The sequence below is a fragment of the Trachypithecus francoisi genome, unplaced genomic scaffold (genome assembly GCF_009764315.1).
Source record: "Trachypithecus francoisi isolate TF-2019V2 unplaced genomic scaffold, Tfra_2.0 Lachesis_group5, whole genome shotgun sequence".
Lineage (NCBI taxonomy): Eukaryota > Metazoa > Chordata > Mammalia > Primates > Cercopithecidae > Trachypithecus > Trachypithecus francoisi.
Genome location: NW_022681470.1, coordinates 57,834,917 through 57,854,131, shown reverse-complemented (window position 1 = coordinate 57,854,131; position 19,215 = coordinate 57,834,917). Strand labels below are relative to the sequence as shown.

The window sequence follows — 19,215 nt, the reverse complement described above, 5'->3', positions numbered from 1 at the left end:
GGAAGGCTCCCAGAATCTGGACCAAGGGAATGAGGCCTCGGCAGTGGAATGAGAAACAGCAGCAGGACCTGCCTCGTGAGGGGGATGAAAAGAGCAGGGAGGCAGTTCCAGCCGGAGAGGTCCACATTCAAGGTGTTAGAAGCAGGACCCTCCAGAGGCTGCCTTGCCGCGGGTCTGCAGCTGAAGGTTGCTGCAACGATGGAGGGCGGAGACTATCCGAGAATCAGAGGCCAAAATCAAAAAACAGTTGCCCAAGTGGCATCCTAGGAGGGACACAGTGGAAGAGAGAAAAGATGAGCATTCTTCTTTCTGAGCCAGGGTGGGATATCAGAAAGCTGGCTGATCTGGCCATGAGGGATCCCAGCAGGGGACTGGCCCTAAAGCTAGGGGCTCACCCATGCATAGGGCTTTCTTCTGAACTGCCCACTGCTCAACGGAAAGCCCTTAGGCTGTGCCAGCCTGTGGGGTGAACCTTAGGGTGAGCTGGGGATAGGGGTAGAAGGATGAGCACTGCAGATGCCTGAGGTGGGGTGTGGGTGAGAGGAACAGCTGAGGAAAAGTCTGGAGTCTCTGAGGAAGGAACCCTCAGCTGAGGCTGAGCTCTGGCAGGGAGTGGGGACTTGGCTGTCACACCAGCTGTCTGATGTGCTAAGGGAGGACCAGGGGGGAACCCTGTTCACTCTCCATGCACAGAACAGTGACAGACAACCCCATCTGCTCAGATCCCCTGGGGATGCTGAGCTAGCGAGGGCCAGGGTGGGCTCTGAGCAAAACCAGTGTGCGCGCGCGCGTGTGTGTGTGTGTGAGTCTGTGTGTGTGTTGTGTATTTCTATCCACACTCAGTTTTTGCTGGGAAATAGTATCCCAAAAAGCTCCATGGTTTGACAGCAGCACTTCTCACCAGCACAGCCAGAGCAGAGAAATCTAAACAGCCAAAATAAACAGCCCAAACTAAAAATAGTTACTTGTTAAAATTTGAGGTCTGTGTAGGGGAAGCCTGGATATATCAAAACGGTGTCTTTGGTGGTGGAGGCCAGGAGGGTGTCACTGGTTTTTATTTGATTTTTAGCAGATGTCCCTTACCAGTAGTGTCTGCTTAAAGTCATGTGAAGGTTGATTTACATACCTGATGTACAATCCAGGGAAAGGGCTAGGGGAGCACATTGGTTAGAACTTTCTGCAAGGACAGAAATGGTCTGCCCTGCCCAATAGAGTAGCCTCTAGCCACACATGTCTACTTGTCACTGGAAAGGTGGCTAGAGGAACTGAGGAATCGATTTCTGGTTTTATTCAATTTTCATTGTAATTCAAATAGTCACATGTGACTAATGGCTACCATATTGGATAGCACAGGTATAGAACACTGGTCATCATCCTTGCTTGCATATGAGAATCACCTGGGGTGTATTTAAACTTCTGAAGCCAGGCCCCATCCCCTGGAAGCTGACTTAATTGACCTAAGTGGAGACCCAGCAAAGATATGTGTATTTTTTGAGTTCTTCACGTGATTCTGACATGCATCCAGGGTTGAGAACCAGTAGTCCAGGGAAAATCTGCCCCAAACAGTGTTGTTTAATGGGAACACCAGTATGCCGGGGATCAGTCTACCTGTGGATAATTGGAAGATAAAACAATGACTTCTTTTGACCCAGGGCTCCGGAACAAGGGTGTCACATGAAGCGTGGCCCAAGGGAATAAATAGGAAGAAATTGCTCCCACACACCTCCCCACCTGCTCTTCAAGAGCCTGACTACTGAGATAGCAGCCTTGGTCCCAGTTCCAGTTCGGGGCAGAGAAACATCTGCTGTGGGGATCTCAGACTCCCCCGGAGGAGTGTGCTCCTGGGAGATGGGACTTCCACAGGGGCCTGGACCCTGGCCTCAGGGCACTACGGATGTGAATCCATTTACAATGAGCAGGCATTTTCCAGTGCGCCCTTATTAGGGACATCCCTAGCATCACATAACCCAAACATAAGAAAAACCCAAACCCTTGCCACTGGTAGCTGCATTTCCAAAATGAGAAGGGACCTGTCTGTGTCCAGCCTTCCCTCCCCTTCTTATTTTCTCATCCCTGCCTCTTGCCTCACAGTTCCCACAGAGCTTCAGTCCTCACACCCACCCACCCCACCCCTGATTGACAGCCATGTGGGATCTTTAGCCCCTGCCTCTGTCTTTTTCTCTTTAACTCTTCTGTGTGTCTGTCCTTTCTGACACGTCTCTTCACCTCCCTCCCACGTGTCCCTCCTCCTCTCTCTCCTCTCCTTCCCCTCCCCTCGTCTCTTTTCTCCACAGACTTTCCTGGCCTCCAGCGGGGGACTGTATTGCCTGGGTGGAGGCTGCGGGAACATTGTAATTTCAGGCTGCACGAGCCTGCCTGGCACGCTCACCAGCTCCTGCCCTGCCACTTGCATGCATGGGCCTGGCTGCGTGGATTGCATGGGGTGGATCAGCACTCAGGGCTCCCCCCGCAGGGCAGGCCCCGCTGAGGACCCAGGCTAGGCTCGGGTGGGGGCAGAGGCTCTGCAGTCAAGTGTGCATGGATATAGTGGCTTCCTCAGAGCCCTGGGAGATGGAGTGTGGGTTCTCTCTGGCATCATCTATGCAGATGGAAACACAGTCCAGAGAGAACTGTGACTGCTGGCAAAGGACCTTAGTGACAGTTCATTGGGCACAAGGCCTTTGAGGACACAGGAAGCAGAGCAGGGACAGCTCTCCCCTTTCAGAGTAATTCGTGTGTCTAAGGCTGGCACAAGATTAGAGGCTTGCCTGGCTTAGAACAGCCGCGTGTGAGGTGGGAGTGATGGGGAGTAGCCACATTGAGTTTATGCAATAATGCAGCCAAGCTTTGGGAAATCTTTGCACTGGGAGGATGCCGGGGAGGGGCTCTAGGAGGGCCACCAGGGTCCTTGACTCCATGGCAGCTTGAGAAGATAGTGAGATGTGCAGGAGGTCCGAGAGGGCAGGCAGTGGGCCTGGGTGCAGCCACACCCCGAGGCAAATCCCTGACACTGCTCCCAAGTGTGGGCTTCACCACACTGCCTGGTGCCCCACGTCCTCTTCCCTACCTCCCAGCTGAACAGCCCCAGAGCCCTGCGCCCACGGATGGTCCTGAACTAGTGGACAGCAGGGGCCAGAGGTGGGGCTGGAGCCTTCCACAAACATCTCCCCAACACACACAGTGCACCTCCCTCCCCGCCCTGCCCCTTACCCCTCTGAGGTGCTGCCCCCAGACTGACCTCTGGGGCTGCTGCCCCGCAGGACCCAGACGAGAGTGCCCGCATCTCCAGTGCCTTCTTCCGCCTGTTCCGTGTCATGAGGCTGATCAAGCTGCTGAGCCGGGCAGAGGGAGTGCGCACCCTCCTGTGGACGTTCATCAAGTCCTTCCAGGTGCAACAGGGACCCTGGAAACTGCATGTACCTGGGGAGGCCACTAGGGACATCTGCCTCAGCCCAGGGTGGGCCCCAGGGGAGCCCAGGGCAAGGCAAAGCCCTGGGGAGCTAACAGAGGGCAGGGCTGCAGACACACAGTGGAGCCCTAAGACACTGACTGGTGCTCCCGCCCGCCCTGCAGGCCCTACCCTACGTGGCTCTGCTCATCGTCATGCTCTTCTTCATCTACGCTGTCATCGGCATGCAGGTGAGAGGCAGGCGGGCCCAGGCCAAAGCATGAATCTTGGCCAGGTTAGAGGGGGCATCAGTGGACCCTGAGGAGCCTGAGCAGCACACGGGCTGGACCCTCTGCCCTCCCTGCCTTGCTCGTGAGAAAGAAGGAGGGGCAACCTCCCTGATCGTGGATGGCTGGAGTGTCAGATGCTTGGATGCCATCCAGGAGAAACCTGGGCATGTGGGTGGACAGCAGGGGCCAGGCTGTGTCTCTAAGGCCCAACTGGAGGCCTGGGTGGCCTCTGTCTACCCTCCCCTAAGAGCCCTTCCCCCACACATTGACTCGCCAGGTCTGCTTGCTGCTGGGAAAACGGGTCTACCCTCCTACTTTTCCTTGGCTTGCTGGGAAGAACTTTACCTGACCTAGAAAATAATCCCATTTTTTTGGCTTCAGGTCTGATGTGGCCTGTAATGAAGGGGATTTTGGGGAAGTAGGGGCGAAAGTGGGGGTCAGGCAGGAGAAGGCAGTGGGGTATAAGCTGAGGGGACACTTGAATCTAGGTTCCACAGTCAGGGCCCTTTGTGACTTGCAGATGTTTGGGAAGATCGCCTTGGTGGATGGGACCCAAATAAACCGGAACAACAACTTCCAGACCTTCCCACAAGCTGTGCTGCTGCTCTTCAGGCATGTGTCTCCCACCGCCCCCACCCCCACCCCACTGACCAGTCAGCCTTTGCTCTGTTGTAATCTGCACTGGAGCCAGGGCTGGCTTCATGGGTGTGTGACCTGTGCAGCCACACCAGGCCCTACACTCAGAAGGGTCCCCTGCTTGGTTGCATGCTCTGCTGTCACTGTCTTGAAGATATTCATTGTTTTTGAACAAGTGGCCCCACAGCCTTGTTTTGCACTGGACTCCTCCACTGAGTGAAGTGCTGCGTTCTCCTCCCATCTCATCCCTGTGAAGCTAAAGACAGGGTCAAATATCTTCTCCTGGACATTTGCCCTTGTCGCTCCCGGAGCATGAGCAGGAATGCAGGGAAAGGCAGAACAAAGAACCAGATGCGGCGGGGGGCGCTGCCACAGGTAGGGCGCAGGGGCCTATGCTTCGCCAGGGCACAGGAGCTAGAGCTTGGATTGCAACCGAGGATCCTGGGCTGCAGGCCTGCTGGGTGTGCAGGAGCCAGGTAAGAGAGGTGAGCTTCCTGGCCCGCAGTGGAATGCTCCACTGAGACCAGACAAGGCCTAGGGACACCCACACCCACGGCCCCTTCTTGACACAGCCTGTCGAAGGCTCCATGAGGTCACAGCAGCCTGCAGCCCTTGTGGCCTGTGAAAAGGAGACCGCCACCTCACTATGTTCAGGCGGAGATTCCCACCTCGCCCCTGGCTCTGCACCTCAACTCCAAATCCGAGGCCACCCTGCACTGCCTGCTCCAGGAAGGAAGAGAGCTGGCTGAAGAGACAGTTATTAGACACAAAGGCGTGGGAAGTTATGCAGTCTGGCTGAATGTGACTAGGGGAGACACTTCTTCCCAGCTGGAGAGGTGGAGGGAGGTAATGTACAGCGCAGGTGGTAGCAGTTACAGGAAAAATGCAAACATGTCATGCATATGCACCTCGGATGCATTGAGATTCTTCACTCGATAGCAACACATCCACAAGGTGTGAAATCTAAGCCTACTTTTGTGACTCAGTTAGAGTGGCTGGTAGTTGAATTCAGCCAGTTGGGTTCAACTGTGGAGTTACCTCAGAGAGTGGAGTCAGTTAACCTCTTTGAGGCCTCTGTGACATCTGACCCTGCCTTGCTTTGGTCAGAACAGTGCATCCCTCTAGTAACTTGAATCATAGATTGACTTTGCCCTCTTCTCTAAAGTTTAGCTCCTGCTAGTAACACCCCGTGAGGGCTGCAGCACAGAGGGGAAACAGGCCCAGCTCACACTGAGCTACATGGTGAACATGAAGATCGGACCTCCCTACCTTTGGGCAACAGCCCCATTTTGCTCATCTGTCCTCACCCTGCTCCCACCTGGCTACCAGCCTCCTGCGGAGCCAGGCAGGAGCAGATAGGTGACAGGAGCCTCTTCTGTCCTCTAGGTGTGCAACAGGTGAGGCCTGGCAGGAGATCCTACTGGCCTGCAGCTATGGGAAGCTGTGTGACCCAGAGTCGGACTACGCCCCAGGGGAGGAGTACACATGTGGCACCAACTTTGCATACTACTACTTCATCAGCTTCTACATGCTCTGCGCCTTCCTGGTGAGACACTGTGGGCCTGCGGGATGGGGAGAGGGCTTTGATGCACTGAGGCATGGGGGAGCCTATTTGCCCCTTCCTGGCCAACTTCCACCTCTCCTGGGATACATCTGGGGGACACAGGAAGCTCTAGTTAGGTTGTCCCTGATTCTGGTCATCCTGAGTGTGGCTTTGTTTCCTGGGTGCTTTTTCATACTCTAGAGAGGTTGCCAAAAGTTCTTACTTTTTTTCTTGTTTGGGTTAGTACTCATCAAGGCCAGAATTTAGCAAGGCCAGAGGGCACTGTCTGTGCAAGAGCACAGAGACATGACGGAGCATTGCTGTGTGCCATGTGGGTGGTTCAGAAGGGCTAGAACCAAGAGCACAGGTAGTGAGAAGTTGTAGGCCAGTGGACACCTCCCAGCTCCCCCACCCTAACCCTGTACCACCTGCCTTTCTGTGTTGGGACTCCTTGGTTCTTCTCTTGCAGGTCATCAACCTCTTTGTGGCTGTCATCATGGACAATTTTGACTATCTCACCCGGGACTGGTCTATCCTGGGCCCTCATCACCTGGATGAGTTCAAGGCCATCTGGGCAGAGTATGACCCGGAGGCTAAGTGAGTCCAGTCTGTAAGCTCTGTGCTGGGCCCTCCATCCTAGACCCTTCCTAGCGTCTCTCAGGGAGTCACTCACCAGTTTATTCAGTATGAGTGGGCTTCTCCTTCCCCCTTCATTTATCCTAGGTCTCAGACCAGAGAATCAGAGTCTCTCCAGGTTGGAAGGAATCCTACAGCTTCCCAGGATGGACACACCCTTGACTTTATTGAGAAATGGTCATCCAGCTCCTGCCTGAACACTCCTAGGAGTAGGAAGCTCTATACCTCACCAGACACTCTAGACCCCAAGTCAAAGTGTGGTCCTCTGACCAGCAGAATCTGAGCTTGATTAAAATGCAGAGTCCCAGGCCCCTCCCAGACTGACTGAGTCAGACACTTGCATTGCTCTGAACCTGAGCCTTGGGACATTCATATGCACTTTAAAGCTTGGAGAGCACAGCTCTCTTACTTTCCTTCCCAATAGGAAATAGGCATCTCCCAATGGTCTCAGTCTCAGATGAGGAAACTGAGGTTCAGAGAGGTTAAGTAAATTGCCCCAGGCCATGCAGCTAGTAAGAGATGGTGCCAAGATTCAACGCAGGTCTGTCTGGTGCCATAGTAACCATGCTTTAAAGTGCCTCCATCAGCAGGAGCCAAACCTACTTGCCTCTACCAGTCACCCACAAGTCCTCACTCAGCCCTCTGGAGACAGGCGGGGAATGTTTCATCTCTTTTTCACAGCCCCCCCCCGCCCCATCAAAGAAAAGAGGAAGCCAGTAGGACCTTCCAAAATGATTTTTCTCAGACAACACTCACAAGGTGCTCTTGCTATGCTTGTCTTTTGATCTGACCTCCCTGGTTGTTCTATTTTATGTCTATTCTGGGAGTCATGGTGCCAGTGAAAATGTGGTTTCCAACTCTGGACCAGTCTCTGAAAGTGGGCTTCCACCTCCCTTGATCTATACCCTCTCCTTCTATTAATATAGCCCAAGAGGCCCTATTAACTTGACCAAAACCTAAGAAAGATCCTGATGGGGAAAATGAGGGCTGGATTCCAGACCTGGAGATCCGATATCCGAGGGAATGCCCCAAAAGAGAGAGCTTATTTTGGGGTACCCATTTTGTAGACAACAGTTAATCCTAACATTGTCTCTTCTTTTAAAAGGGAACTGGGCTCCCACTTCCTAAACGCAGTTGGAAAATAAGGAAATGCTCCCCTGTTTCCTGGCTGTCTTTCCCTTTGCCCATCCTCTGAGCAGAAAGGTTCTGGCGGCAGAGGAGGGTACCAGTTACATAAGTCTGTGTGTCCTGCAGGGGGAGGATCAAACACCTGGACGTGGTGACCCTGCTGAGACGGATTCAGCCCCCTCTGGGCTTTGGGAAGTTCTGCCCACATCGCGTAGCTTGTAAGGTAACCAGAGCTGCCAGGGATGGGTGGCCCCAGGGAGGGGAAGAGTCACCGAGACACAGGGAAGCTAGTGAGGACCTGATGGAATGAAGCTTTTTAGAGCTGGAATCTCCTGGGTCCCCAAGTTCCTCCTGGAGGACCTAAAGTCTCAACAATGTCACCCAACTCATCATTCTGTCCCCTCACAAAGGATGTCCTGGTCAGCCGACACCCCCAGCCCTCATCTCCCATCCCCTCCCAGCCCACAGACTGGGTGAGGATGACTTGCCAAGCTTGTCCCAGCTCAGCAGCAAGCCACTGCCTCTCCCTGCACAGCGGCTGGTGGGCATGAACATGCCCCTGAACAGTGACGGCACAGTCACCTTCAATGCCACACTCTTCGCCCTGGTCCGCACAGCACTCAAGATCAAGACGGAAGGTGAGAGGGCCTTCCAATGTGAGCCCCTTCCTTTCTCCCAGAGACTGTTTCTGGCACAGATTCTGCCAAATTCTCAGAGCTCAAGATTGCTCTCAAAAACTGTGGGAAGCAGCAGAGGGAGGACCCTAGGCCACAGGAACAAAGTCCTCATGCCCCTCAGGGCTCAGAGGGAGTCTGAGGGTTCTCTGCAGGGCAAAGATCATCAAGTGTCTGTTCTCACACTCCTCAGCTATGTCTGGGGACCAGAGAAGGGCCAGTGCTAGCACAGGGGTCAGGAGTGCCCTGTAGTTTGGCTCTGAGCAGGAGCAGAGGAGGTTCTCAGGCAGCACTGGGCAGGCTGACGGGAGTCCACATTTGACTCCACTAAACCTGCAGGTCCTCACCTACCAGGAAGACAGACATGGTGGAAGCAGGGGAAGGAGTCAGGGTGGGGTCTTAGTATTGTCTCTGAGCCCTTGCTCAGGGCTTCCACTGTATCAAGCTCAAGTCTCCAGTTGTATCAGGTCCATCCTCACACGGGGACCACTGCAGGGTTCTGAGACAACCTCAGGGTAAGCTTCATTAGGAGGGCAAGATGAGGAAGGCCAGGAGTCAGGAAGGAGCAGGTTAGAGCTGCAGCGAGTCTGCCTGGGGGTATTTGGGACAGACCACAGTGCATGGGGAATTGAAAGATTTTGGAAAAAGAGCAGGAGATGACAGCCTGTAAAACCAACCACTTGGGCACTGGAAGCCAAGGCCTGTGGGGAGAAAGTACATGACCCAAGAGGTGGGCTGCCTCAGGGGGACAGTGATGCCCTCCCACCATTGCCAGTACCTGCAAGGCAGCTGCTGCAAAACTCAGCCAATGTTTCTTAGTAAATGACTGGCTGGCTGAGAGGTTCAGAAAGAACTGGGTGGCCTTGTCAAGTGCAGTTGGTGTGATCTGTATAATTTTTGGCCTCTTTGCCTTTCTCCTGCTCCAGGTAACTTCGAGCAGGCCAATGAGGAGCTGAGGGCCATCATCAAGAAGATCTGGAAGAGAACCAGCATGAAGCTCTTAGACCAGGTCATCCCTCCAATAGGAGGTAGGTGCTGCTTTGGGGAACCAGAGTCCAGAAACAGCCAAGGAATGGGGTTGGGGAGCTTCTCCAAGGAGCCCTATGGGAATCTGAGAATGGACTAAACCCTCCATAAATGCCTTAGGTAGAGCCCACAGGCATCTAACCTCAGGATGGAAAGTGCCCAGTGACCAAGTCAGCAAGACAAGGGATCGCTCACATGCCTGGGCCTGGCTACAGCTGGCTCCCACTCTGAACCAGTGTCAGGTTCCCACCAGCCTTCAGGGCATCTCTTGTTGGCTCCTCTGCAGATGATGAGGTGACAGTGGGGAAGTTCTACGCCACATTCCTCATCCAGGAGCACTTCCGGAAGTTCATGAAGCGCCAGGAGGAGTATTATGGCTATCGGCCCAAGAAGGACATTGTACAGATCCAGGTAAGCCCAATCCAGGTACATTCCAAGGGGCTCCCTGACTGAGCCAGGTCTCCAGACTCTAGTTATCCTTCCATGTCATTGAAGGGCCAATGACGGAGACATAGAGGGACAAAGAAAGCCCAGAAGAGTGAAAAAATGTCAAGACAGTTCTATATAGTCCACGATTGAAGATGTTTCAACCTCAAAAAAAGAACCAGGGGCACTTCATCTCTGGATGATAGGACCAAAGAAAATAGGATTTGTTCGAAGAAGAAACAAGTTAGACAAGAACAGTGGTCTCTAGGTCAGGTGTGGTGTCTCACGCCTATAATCCCAGCACTTTGGGAGGCCGAGGCAGGTGGATCACTTGAGGTCAGGAGTTCAAGAACAGCCTGGCCAACACGGCGAAACCCCATCTCTACCAAAAACACAAAAATTAGTTGGGTGTAGTGGCATGTGCCTGTAAGCCCAGCTACTCAGGAGGCTGAAGCATGAGAATCACTTGACCCTGGAAGCGGAGGTTGCAGTGAACTGAGATTGAGACACTGAACCCCAGCCTAGGCGACAGAGTGAGACTGTGTCTCAAGAGAAAAAAAAAGAACAGTGGTCTCTAAAGAAAGGCGATCCACGAAGAGCTCTTAAAATGTCCCACTGGGTATGGGTCCAGGTGCGGCGCCTCACACCTGTAATCCCAGCACTTTAGGAGGCTGAGAAGGAAGGATCACTTGAGGTCAGGGATTCGAGACCAGCCTGGGCAAGATGGTAGAACCCCATCGTTACTAAAATTACAAAAATTAGCTGGGCATGGTGGCATACGCTTGTAATCCCAGCTATTTGGGAGGCTGAGGTGGGAGGATCACTGGAACCCGGGAGGCAGAGGTTACAGTGAGGCGAGATTGCACTACTGCACTCCAGCAAGGGTGACAGAGTAAGACTCCATCTCAAAAGATAAATAAATTTTAAAAAATGTCCCATTGGGTATGAAAAGAAAATGTTAGAACTTTTATTTTTTTATTTTTATTTTTTGAGAGGGAGTCTCGCTCTGTCGCCCAGGCTGGACTGCAGTGGCCGGATCTCAGCTCACTGCAAGCTCCGCCTCCTGGGTTCACGCCATTCTCCTGCCTCAGCCTCCCGTGTAGCTGGGACCACAGGCGCCCGCCACCTCGCCCGGCTAGTTTTTTGTATTTTTTAGTAGAGACGGGGTTTCACCGGGTTAGCCAAGATGGTCTCGATCTCCTGACCTCGTGATCCGCCCGTCTCGGCCTTCCAAAGTGCTGTGATTACAGGCTTGAGCCACCACGCCCGGCCAAATGTTAGAACTTTTATGTTTTATCTTTTCTGGTTTTATTTCTATTTTTGTGTTCATTGTAATGCATGTAATTTATAAATCCCCCAAATACACATGCATTTGAGCTGTGCTCAAAAATTTATTTCAATGGCTATTTTTATTTTGAAATAATATCATATTTTTAAAAAGTTGCAAGTATAACACAAAACCTTTTTTTTCTGAACCATTTGAGAGTAACTCCAAAACGATGTTCCATCATCCAAAAACACTTTAATGCATATTTCAAGGCATTATGTGTATTCAAGGCAAAATGTGTATTACAAGGGCATTATCCTGCATAATTCTTCTATGTAACTGCATAATTCTTCTATGTAACCACAACATAACTACCAAAATCAGGAAATTAACACTGATGCTTTTTTTTTTGTTTTGTTTGTTTGTTTGTTTTTGAGATAGAGTCTCGCTCTGTCGCCCAGGATGGAGTGCAGTGGCAAGATCTTGGCTCACTGCAACCTCCGCCTCCTGGATTCGAGCAATTCTCATGCCTCAACTTCCTGAATAGCTAGGATTACAGGCACACACCACCACGCCAGGCTACTTTTTGTATATTTAGTAGAGATGGGGTTTTGCTATGTTGGCCAGGCTGGTCTTGAACTCCTGACCTCAAGTGATCTGCCTGCCTCGGCTTCTCAAAGTGCTGGGATTACAGATGTGAGTCACCATGCCAGGCTGATACATTACTACATTCTAATCCTCAGATCCCATTCAAATTTCACTTGCTGTCCCAATAAATGTCCTTTATAGCAAAAGGATCCAATCCAGAATCACAGTGCATTGAGTTGCCATATCTCTTTAATCTCTTCCATCTGGAAGAGTTCCTCAGTCTTTCCTTGACATGACCTTGACACTTTTGAGGACTGCAAGTCAGTATGTCCCTCAGTTTGGGTTTGTCTGATTACTAGGATATGCATCTTAGATAAGAATGCCACAGAAATGATGCTATGTTCTCATTACAAGCTATTAGGTGACACCAGTCTTGATTTGTCCCATTACTGGTGATATTAACTTTGATCAACTGTATATATATGACATATGCAATCAATAGAGATCACTACTCTAGAAGACTGTACTGAGTAAGCACACTTCTCAAACTGGAAGCCTGGGAAGGGCATGAAATTTTCACCTATGGGGTCAAGAGATGACTCCTTGGGAACAATTAAGGTGTGGGCTATCCCAGAGGCCAGAGCAGAACCTGGTGGCCTCTCAGGTACCTGAGACATTCAATAACCCAAGAGGGAGAGTGGGGCCTAGGCTGGGGCTTCGGGAGAGCCCTGGGTAGTGATAAGAAACAAGTAAGCCATAGGAAGTGGTTCTAGCCAGGTACGGTGGCTCATGCCTGTAATCCCAGCACTTTGAGAGGCCAAGTGGGCAGATCACAAGGTCAGGAGTTCGAGACTAGCCTGGCCAACATGGTGAAACCCCATCTGTACTAAAAATACAAGCATTAGCGGGGCATGGTGGCACATGCCTGTAATCCCAACTACTCAGGAGGCTGAGGCAGGAGAATCACTTGAACCTGGGAGGCGGAGGTTGCAGTGAGCTCAGATTGTGCCACTGCACTCCAGCCTGGGCAACAGAGTGAGACTCTGTCTCAAAATAAATAAATAAATAAATAATAAAAAATAAGAGGTTCTGATCTCCTCTCCTGGGCTGGAGAGATAACTGAGTCCCTTCGCCATCCCCAGGCAGGACTGCGGACCATTGAGGAAGAGGCAGCCCCCGAGATCCGTCGCACGGTCTCAGGAGACCTGGCTGCTGAGGAGGAGCTGGAGAGAGCCATGGTGGAGGCTGCAATGGAGGAGGGAATATTCCGGGTGAGGGAGAGCCAGGAGCACCCCTAGTGGTCTAGACACCATGAGTGGCAGTGTCTCACAGAGAGGAGGGCCAGGAGCCCAGCCACACGACAGGGGGACATGGGAGCTGAAGATATCCCTCTCCGTCTCTCCACCTCACCACACACCTCTCCTGGAAGTCAGAATCAATGACCTGACCTACTAGAGGTGTCAAATGCAACACACCCTTTCCTGCTTTTCCCTACCAAATCTCACCCCTTCCCTTTCCTCCCCACAAACCTTAGGCAACGACCCATTTCCCAGAGGCCCTCCAGGATCAAATGCCCCACCTGCCTCCACTGAGGCCAGTCCTCCATCCTTAGTGCTGTCTGGTGTTTCTTATAACACTTTAGAGCTGGAAGGTCTTTAATGACACCTAATTAGGTCTTTTTGGGTTATTCATGAGGAAATAGTGGCCCACAGAGATCATGTGAGATGTCCAATATCACCTAGTAAATCCGTTTCAGAGAGGGGACTAGAACCCAATGCTGCAGACTCCCAATTCAGCCCTCTCTCCCCTACACCACACTTCTGTGTGCCTGTGTCCCCTATATACCTCCTTAGGTGTGTGCTCTCTACCCCATCAAACGAAGAACTTTCTAAGGGTAGGAATTCTCTGCTCTTTTGATCTCACCACTCAGTCCATCCTCCTTTGGCCTTATAAGATTTGTCTCCCAATACTATCGCTTGTTCCCAACACCACTGTCCCAGAGTGACAGCCCCCCATGCCCTCCCTGCCCTCATCCCCTAGTCACTGCTTGTCTCCTTGCCCCTAGAGGACTGGAGGACTGTTTGGCCAGGTGGACAACTTCCTGGAAAGGACCAACTCCCTGCCTCCTGTCATGGCCAGTCAGAGACCCCTCCAGTTTACTGAGATAGAGATGGAAGAGCTGGAGTCACCGGTCTTCTTGGAGGACTTGCATCAAGATCCACGCACCAACCCCCTGGCTCGTGCCAATACCAACAATGCCAATGCCAATGTTGCCTATGGCAACAGCAACCATAGCAACAGCCATGTGTTTTCCAGGTAGTGGCGGCCACTGCCATCCCTAGGTGTAGAGGTACTGGGAGGACAATGTTAGCAGGTTCCACGTTGGATTGGAAGAGGGTACCCCAAAGTTGTAGGGTGTCTTTTGCTTGCCTTTGTGCCCCAATCCATCCTGAACCTTAATGTAAGAGGCCAACCTGGAGGGCAGAGGCTTCTTTGGCCAGCAGGGGGAAGCCTCACGTCATGTCAGTATTGGCCCCGATGCTGAGAGGTTCTTTTATTCTGTTGGCTTCAGCAAGTCTAGGAGCTGAGATGTATTGAACACATGATAGGTTAGGAGAGGACCTTTGGTGGTAGCACATACCACAAAAGACTGTGGACAATAAGGTTCCATCACTGGATTTACGTTCCAAGGAGATCCCGCTGTGCTGGGCGGTTCCCATCTCACCAACCTTAGGCTGTAGACTAAATATAATCTGTGATTGGGTGATATGTTATGTTATATGATTGGGACCAAATAATCACAGAGGCCGGGCGTGGTGGCTCATGCCTGTAGTCCCAGCACTTTGGGAGGCTGACGTAGATGGATCACTTGAGGTCAGGAGCTGAAGACCAGCCTGACCAACATGTTGAAACCCCATCTCTACTAAAAACACACAAAAAATTAGGTGTGGTGCTGCATGCCTGAAATCTCAGCTACTCGGGAGGCTGAGGCAGAAGAATCTCTTGAACTCAAGAGGTGGAGGTTGCAGTGAGCCGATTGTGCCACTGCACTCCAGTCTGGGTGACAGAACTAGACTCCATCTCAAAAAAAACAAAACAAAACAAAGCAAAACAAACAAACAAACAAAAAACACCAAATAATTACAGAGATTTAGTGTCCTGAGAGTGCAGAGGGGGCATGGATCACCATGGGCTAGAAAGACCTAGAGTGGTTCTCAGCCTTGGCTATACTTTAAATAATCCAGGGAACTTCTGCAAATCCCAATGCCTGGGCCTCACCACAGATGCTGGGTGTGGGACACAGCCACCACTCACCTTTGAGCTCCTCAGGTGATCCTGTGTGTGGCCGAGATGGAGAAGCAGGGTTCCAAAGGCTAGGAAGCTGCAGCTGGGCCTTGGAAGATGAACAGAATGTAGAACGGGTAGAGGGAACAACTGAGCAAAGGAGTGGAGTCAGGAATGCACTAGGCTCCTTCCTCCTAGAGAGTCAGGGCTGGCTGGGGCACCTTGGTGGGAGGGTCAGCCCTAGAGTCATGGCCACTATACTAGGTTGGCCTTGTACAGGCTCTAAGGGAAAAGGATGTTTGGGGCCACAGAGAGGCAGGGATGGCAAGAGAGCTAGCAGCCTTCTCTGGTTTACCCAGCCTTGCTTCCATTTCAGTGTCCACTATGAAAGGGAATTCCCAGAAGAGACAGAGACATCTGCTATCAGAGGAGAAGCCCTTGGCCAACCCTGCAGGGCCCTGGGTCAGTGCATTCTGTGCATCTAAGAAGATTGAGTCTTCTTCCAGAGGAGTCCGGGAAGCCCCACTCTTTTCTTAGAGTCTGGGAACTTGGCTGGGAGGGCTGGCTTGGGAGCCTGTTACAATGGCAATCATCTGGGCCCTGGAATGGGAAAACCATCAGGGCCAGCTACTTGTCCAGGTGGGGAAGCAGGGCACCATCTAGGTGGCTGAGTGAGGTGGAAGGGGGAAAGCCCATGCATGCTAAAGGGCCCTCTGCTGGCCTCCCAGGAAACTCACCCAGCCCACTACACCATCCCCAGCGCCGGAGTCCCCACACTGCCCCAGGTCCCTGGAAGGGCAGCCCCTGGACACACTGATGTTTTGACTCTGGGGCCCTTCCGCAAATGACATTGAAGTCTCCTAGTATGATGTAGACTGCTGTGTGACAGTAGGAGCCCCAGGGAGGCTGGGGGCTAGTGGCAATAAGGGTACTGCTGTGTTCCCCAACACACATTCACATTAATGTGCACACACCCAGGGACCACAGAGAATCAGCTTGGCCAGAGGCTCTGGCCCTTATCCCCTCTCCCAAACCTTCAAGAAGAGCTACTAGGGCCAGTAAAGTTGGGGCAGCCCTGCCTGGCCTGGAGTTGGTTGGGCCTCATCATGTGTCCACCCTCTAAGACACCTTCTGCAGCCGTGAGAATCTCAGAGCACTCACAGAGTGTGGCTAGCCGGCCAAGCGAGCCTCTGTTGACTCAGGGCTCCTGGCAGGAGTCAGCAGCCCTTCTTATCCTTGCCCCTTCTTGCCCACAGGACCCCACAGCAAACCTTGTGTGGAGAAGCTAAAGGGACTGCTGACCCAGAGGGCAATGCCCAGAGGCCAGGCACCTCCTGCCCCCTGCCAGGTAACAGGGGCAGAGGCCTGGGAGCAAACTCCATACAGAGACCCTGCCTGGCCTGATACTTGGAGTGGGACCGTGGCAGGGGAAGGCTGTAGCAGCAATGTGTCCAATAGTACAGAAGGGAGGGGATCCCTTCATCCTCCTTTTCCGTGGATCTTGGTTGAGCTGCCCTCAGATGATCTGGAATTTTGCTCATTGGTGGGCTCCAGCACCCCCGTGGGGGTCTTTGCTTTTGTGCATTTGGAACAGTGCCCCAGGGTGGAGTCCCCCATGCCTGAGGACAGAAGGAGCTCCACACCAGGGTCTCTGCACGAGGAGACACCCCACAGCAGGAGCACCGGGGAGAATACTTCCAGGTGCTCAGCGCCAGCTACAACCCTGCTGATCCAAGAGGTGAGCCAGAGGCTGGGTCACAGCAGTGGCTGCATTGAGCGGTGGCCCTGTGATGACCTGGCATGGAGAGAGGGTAGGGCCAACAGGCAGGTCCCCAAAGGTGGCTCCCCAGGAAGACCCCACCCAGCCTCCTCTCTTCCCTGCAGGCTCTGGTTCGAGGGGGCCTGGGCACCTTGGCAGCTGATGCAAACTTCATCGTGGCAACAGGCCACGCCCTGGCAGATGCCTGCCAAATGGAACCAGAGGAAGTGGAGGTCATGGCAACAGAGCTACTGAAAGGACGAGAGGCCCCAGAGGGCATGGCTAGCTCCCTGGGATGCCTGAACCTCGGTTCCTCCCTGGGCAGCCTCGACAAGCACCAGGGCTCCCAGGAGACCCTTATTTCTCCCAGGCTGTGATGCCCACACAGCATCAGCATGGGCTTAGAGCTGGCATGACCAATGGGGGTGGGGAGGTTACTGGGGTGGAGAAGGGCTAGCCCACCACAGCAGCCTCCCTCCCTCGCAGCAGCTAGATGCATGGCCTGAGGCGGGGTGGTCAGGAACCACCTCAAAAAGTGGGGAGGAAGTAGCTGGACAGGCCCTGCCCCTCACCAGCAAGAGGCATGATTGGATGGAGCTTCTAATGTCATTCAGAAAGGCCTAGTTGGTGCCTGTGTCTGTCTGGCCTAGGGCCACTCCCACCTGCAGGACATTAAAATCTCCAGGCCTGTGACACTGGCAACTGGCCTCTCCTTGTCCAGTTTTTTGGACTCTTCTACACTTGTGTTTCCCCCTCCCCCAGGCCCTGCCCCAGGAACCCTGCCCATGGGCTTGGGAGACTGGGCATGGAGAAAGACAGAGGGGCCATCTGGATTTTTTTCTGCATGAGGCAGAGAGGGACCTATAGTGGGTTCTCCTGGAAGTCCACAGCCAAGTCCACTGACCGGGACCAAGCAACCCCAGGAAGGACTGGTGGCCTCAGAAGCAATCGCACACCCCAGGTCACACCAATGCCAAACATCTTCAAAGCTGTGACCGTGAGGCATTGGCCAGAGTACACTGCCAACAGAGGCTCTCAGAGCCCTCAACTGCCCCCTGTTTATGGCCTTGAATATCAAAGATCTGCATTCTCCAGGGCTCCTCTTAGCCACACCAAGTAACCATGAGTAACAGTAGCTACTGTTTACCAAGTGCCTGCTCTGTGCCACCTACACACCTGCTCTCATGCCAGGGGCCGCGATACATTATGTTTACAAAGCACTTTCAGTTACAATATTCATTTCATTGCCACCACAACCGTGCGAGGTAGGTGTGAATTCTACGTTAAAGATGAGGCAATGGAGGCATGGAGAGGTGATGGGACAGCCCTGGGGTGCACAGCCAGAGGCGAGGTCAGGACTCTGTGCCGGGGCCTCCGAGTCCCCATAGCATCCTTCCGCCTTCACTGGACTCCTTGCTTTTCTCGCCATTCCGTCATTAAGCCTGTGCCAAGCGCCTGCTCTGTGGCTGTTGCTGTGGAAACCATGCTGGCTTCCCCCTGCAGCCTCCTGGCGAACCCCCAGGCAGCTTCTGGGCTTCTCAGCTGGGCCTAGGGTATCAGTCATGCAGGGCAGGGATACTCACACTCTCAATGCACTGTACGTCCCTGCCCCCAGTCTCAACAGGGCCCCAATGCTTCCTAGTCCCTGTCAGTGCAGCAATCTCAACGCCCTTCTCAGCTCAAACCCCAACACCAGCAGCTAGCTTTGCTCCCTTCTCCACAAAAAAAATAGAAGCTACCAGAAGGTTCCTCCCACAGCTCTTGTCCCCACACTGATGAACTCACCTGTTTCTGCTGTCTCATTCTCCTCCTTCCTTTCTGACCCAGTGGAAGCCAGCGCTCTCCTGCCGGCTGCTCGGATTCCACCGCAGCCCTTATCCCCTCTCTCTGCCTCTGTATAGGCCCCTTCTAGTTGCATGGAACACATTCCAGGTGCCTCCCTCTTAGCAGCCTGACTCTGCAGCCATCCTATTTCCCTATTTCTGTCTCCCTCTCTCTTTTTCCATCCATCCCTCCATCCCTCTCTCCCTCCCTCCCTCCATCCATCATCTATGATCTATCATCTGTCGACCTCTTTTTTTTTTTTTTTTTTTTGAGACAGAGTCTCACTCTGGCACCCAGGCTAGGGTGCAGTGGCATGAACTCGGCTCACTGCAACCTCCACCTCCTGGGTTCAAATGATTCTCCTCTCTTAGCCTCCCGAGTAGCTGGGACTACAGGTGTGCACCACCATACCCAGCTAATTTTTGTATTTTTAGTAAAAACTGGGTTTTGTCATGTTGGCCAGGCTAGTCTTGAACTCCTGACCTCAAGAGATCCGCCCCCCTCAGCTTCCCAAAGTGCTGAGATTACAGGCGTGAGCCACTGCTCCTGACTGAGGACCAAACTTCTTACCTGTGTGGTTTCCTTGTCCACATTTCTATTTCCCCTTCCATTCTCATTTCTCCTCTCTAGGCAGTCTGCCTCTGCCCCACCTCTTCTCTGAAACCACACTCACCAATGTCACTATCTAGTTGCTCAGTGGACTCTTACATCTTTACCTTACTTGACTTCCAGGCAGCATGAGATA

The 19,215-nt window shown here is 52.8% G+C and overlaps 1 protein-coding gene across 2 annotated transcripts in view; it reads left to right on the top strand.

Moving 5' to 3' along the window:
• The window catches only part of CACNA1S (calcium voltage-gated channel subunit alpha1 S), a 74,329-nt gene extending 56,981 nt beyond the window's left edge, over positions 1 to 17,348 (top strand). Inside the window, exons 29-44 of one of the 2 annotated variants that reach the window (XM_033200741.1) lie at positions 2,295 to 2,351; positions 3,261 to 3,389; positions 3,574 to 3,639; positions 4,199 to 4,290; positions 5,701 to 5,860; positions 6,327 to 6,454; positions 7,748 to 7,844; positions 8,157 to 8,259; positions 9,222 to 9,323; positions 9,608 to 9,732; positions 12,745 to 12,873; positions 13,668 to 13,918; positions 15,264 to 15,349; positions 16,144 to 16,235; positions 16,482 to 16,625; positions 16,772 to 17,348. In XM_033200741.1, the coding sequence (XP_033056632.1) occupies positions 2,295 to 2,351; positions 3,261 to 3,389; positions 3,574 to 3,639; positions 4,199 to 4,290; positions 5,701 to 5,860; positions 6,327 to 6,454; positions 7,748 to 7,844; positions 8,157 to 8,259; positions 9,222 to 9,323; positions 9,608 to 9,732; positions 12,745 to 12,873; positions 13,668 to 13,918; positions 15,264 to 15,349; positions 16,144 to 16,235; positions 16,482 to 16,625; positions 16,772 to 17,023 (2,013 nt within the window). In that variant the 3' untranslated portion in view covers positions 17,024 to 17,348. The remainder of the gene's footprint in view (positions 1 to 2,294; positions 2,352 to 3,260; positions 3,390 to 3,573; positions 3,640 to 4,198; positions 4,291 to 5,700; positions 5,861 to 6,326; positions 6,455 to 7,747; positions 7,845 to 8,156; positions 8,260 to 9,221; positions 9,324 to 9,607; positions 9,733 to 12,744; positions 12,874 to 13,667; positions 13,919 to 15,263; positions 15,350 to 16,143; positions 16,236 to 16,481; positions 16,626 to 16,771) is intronic. The other variant, XM_033200742.1, reaches the window with a different exon arrangement.
• The last annotated feature ends 1,867 nt before the right edge of the window (positions 17,349 to 19,215 follow it).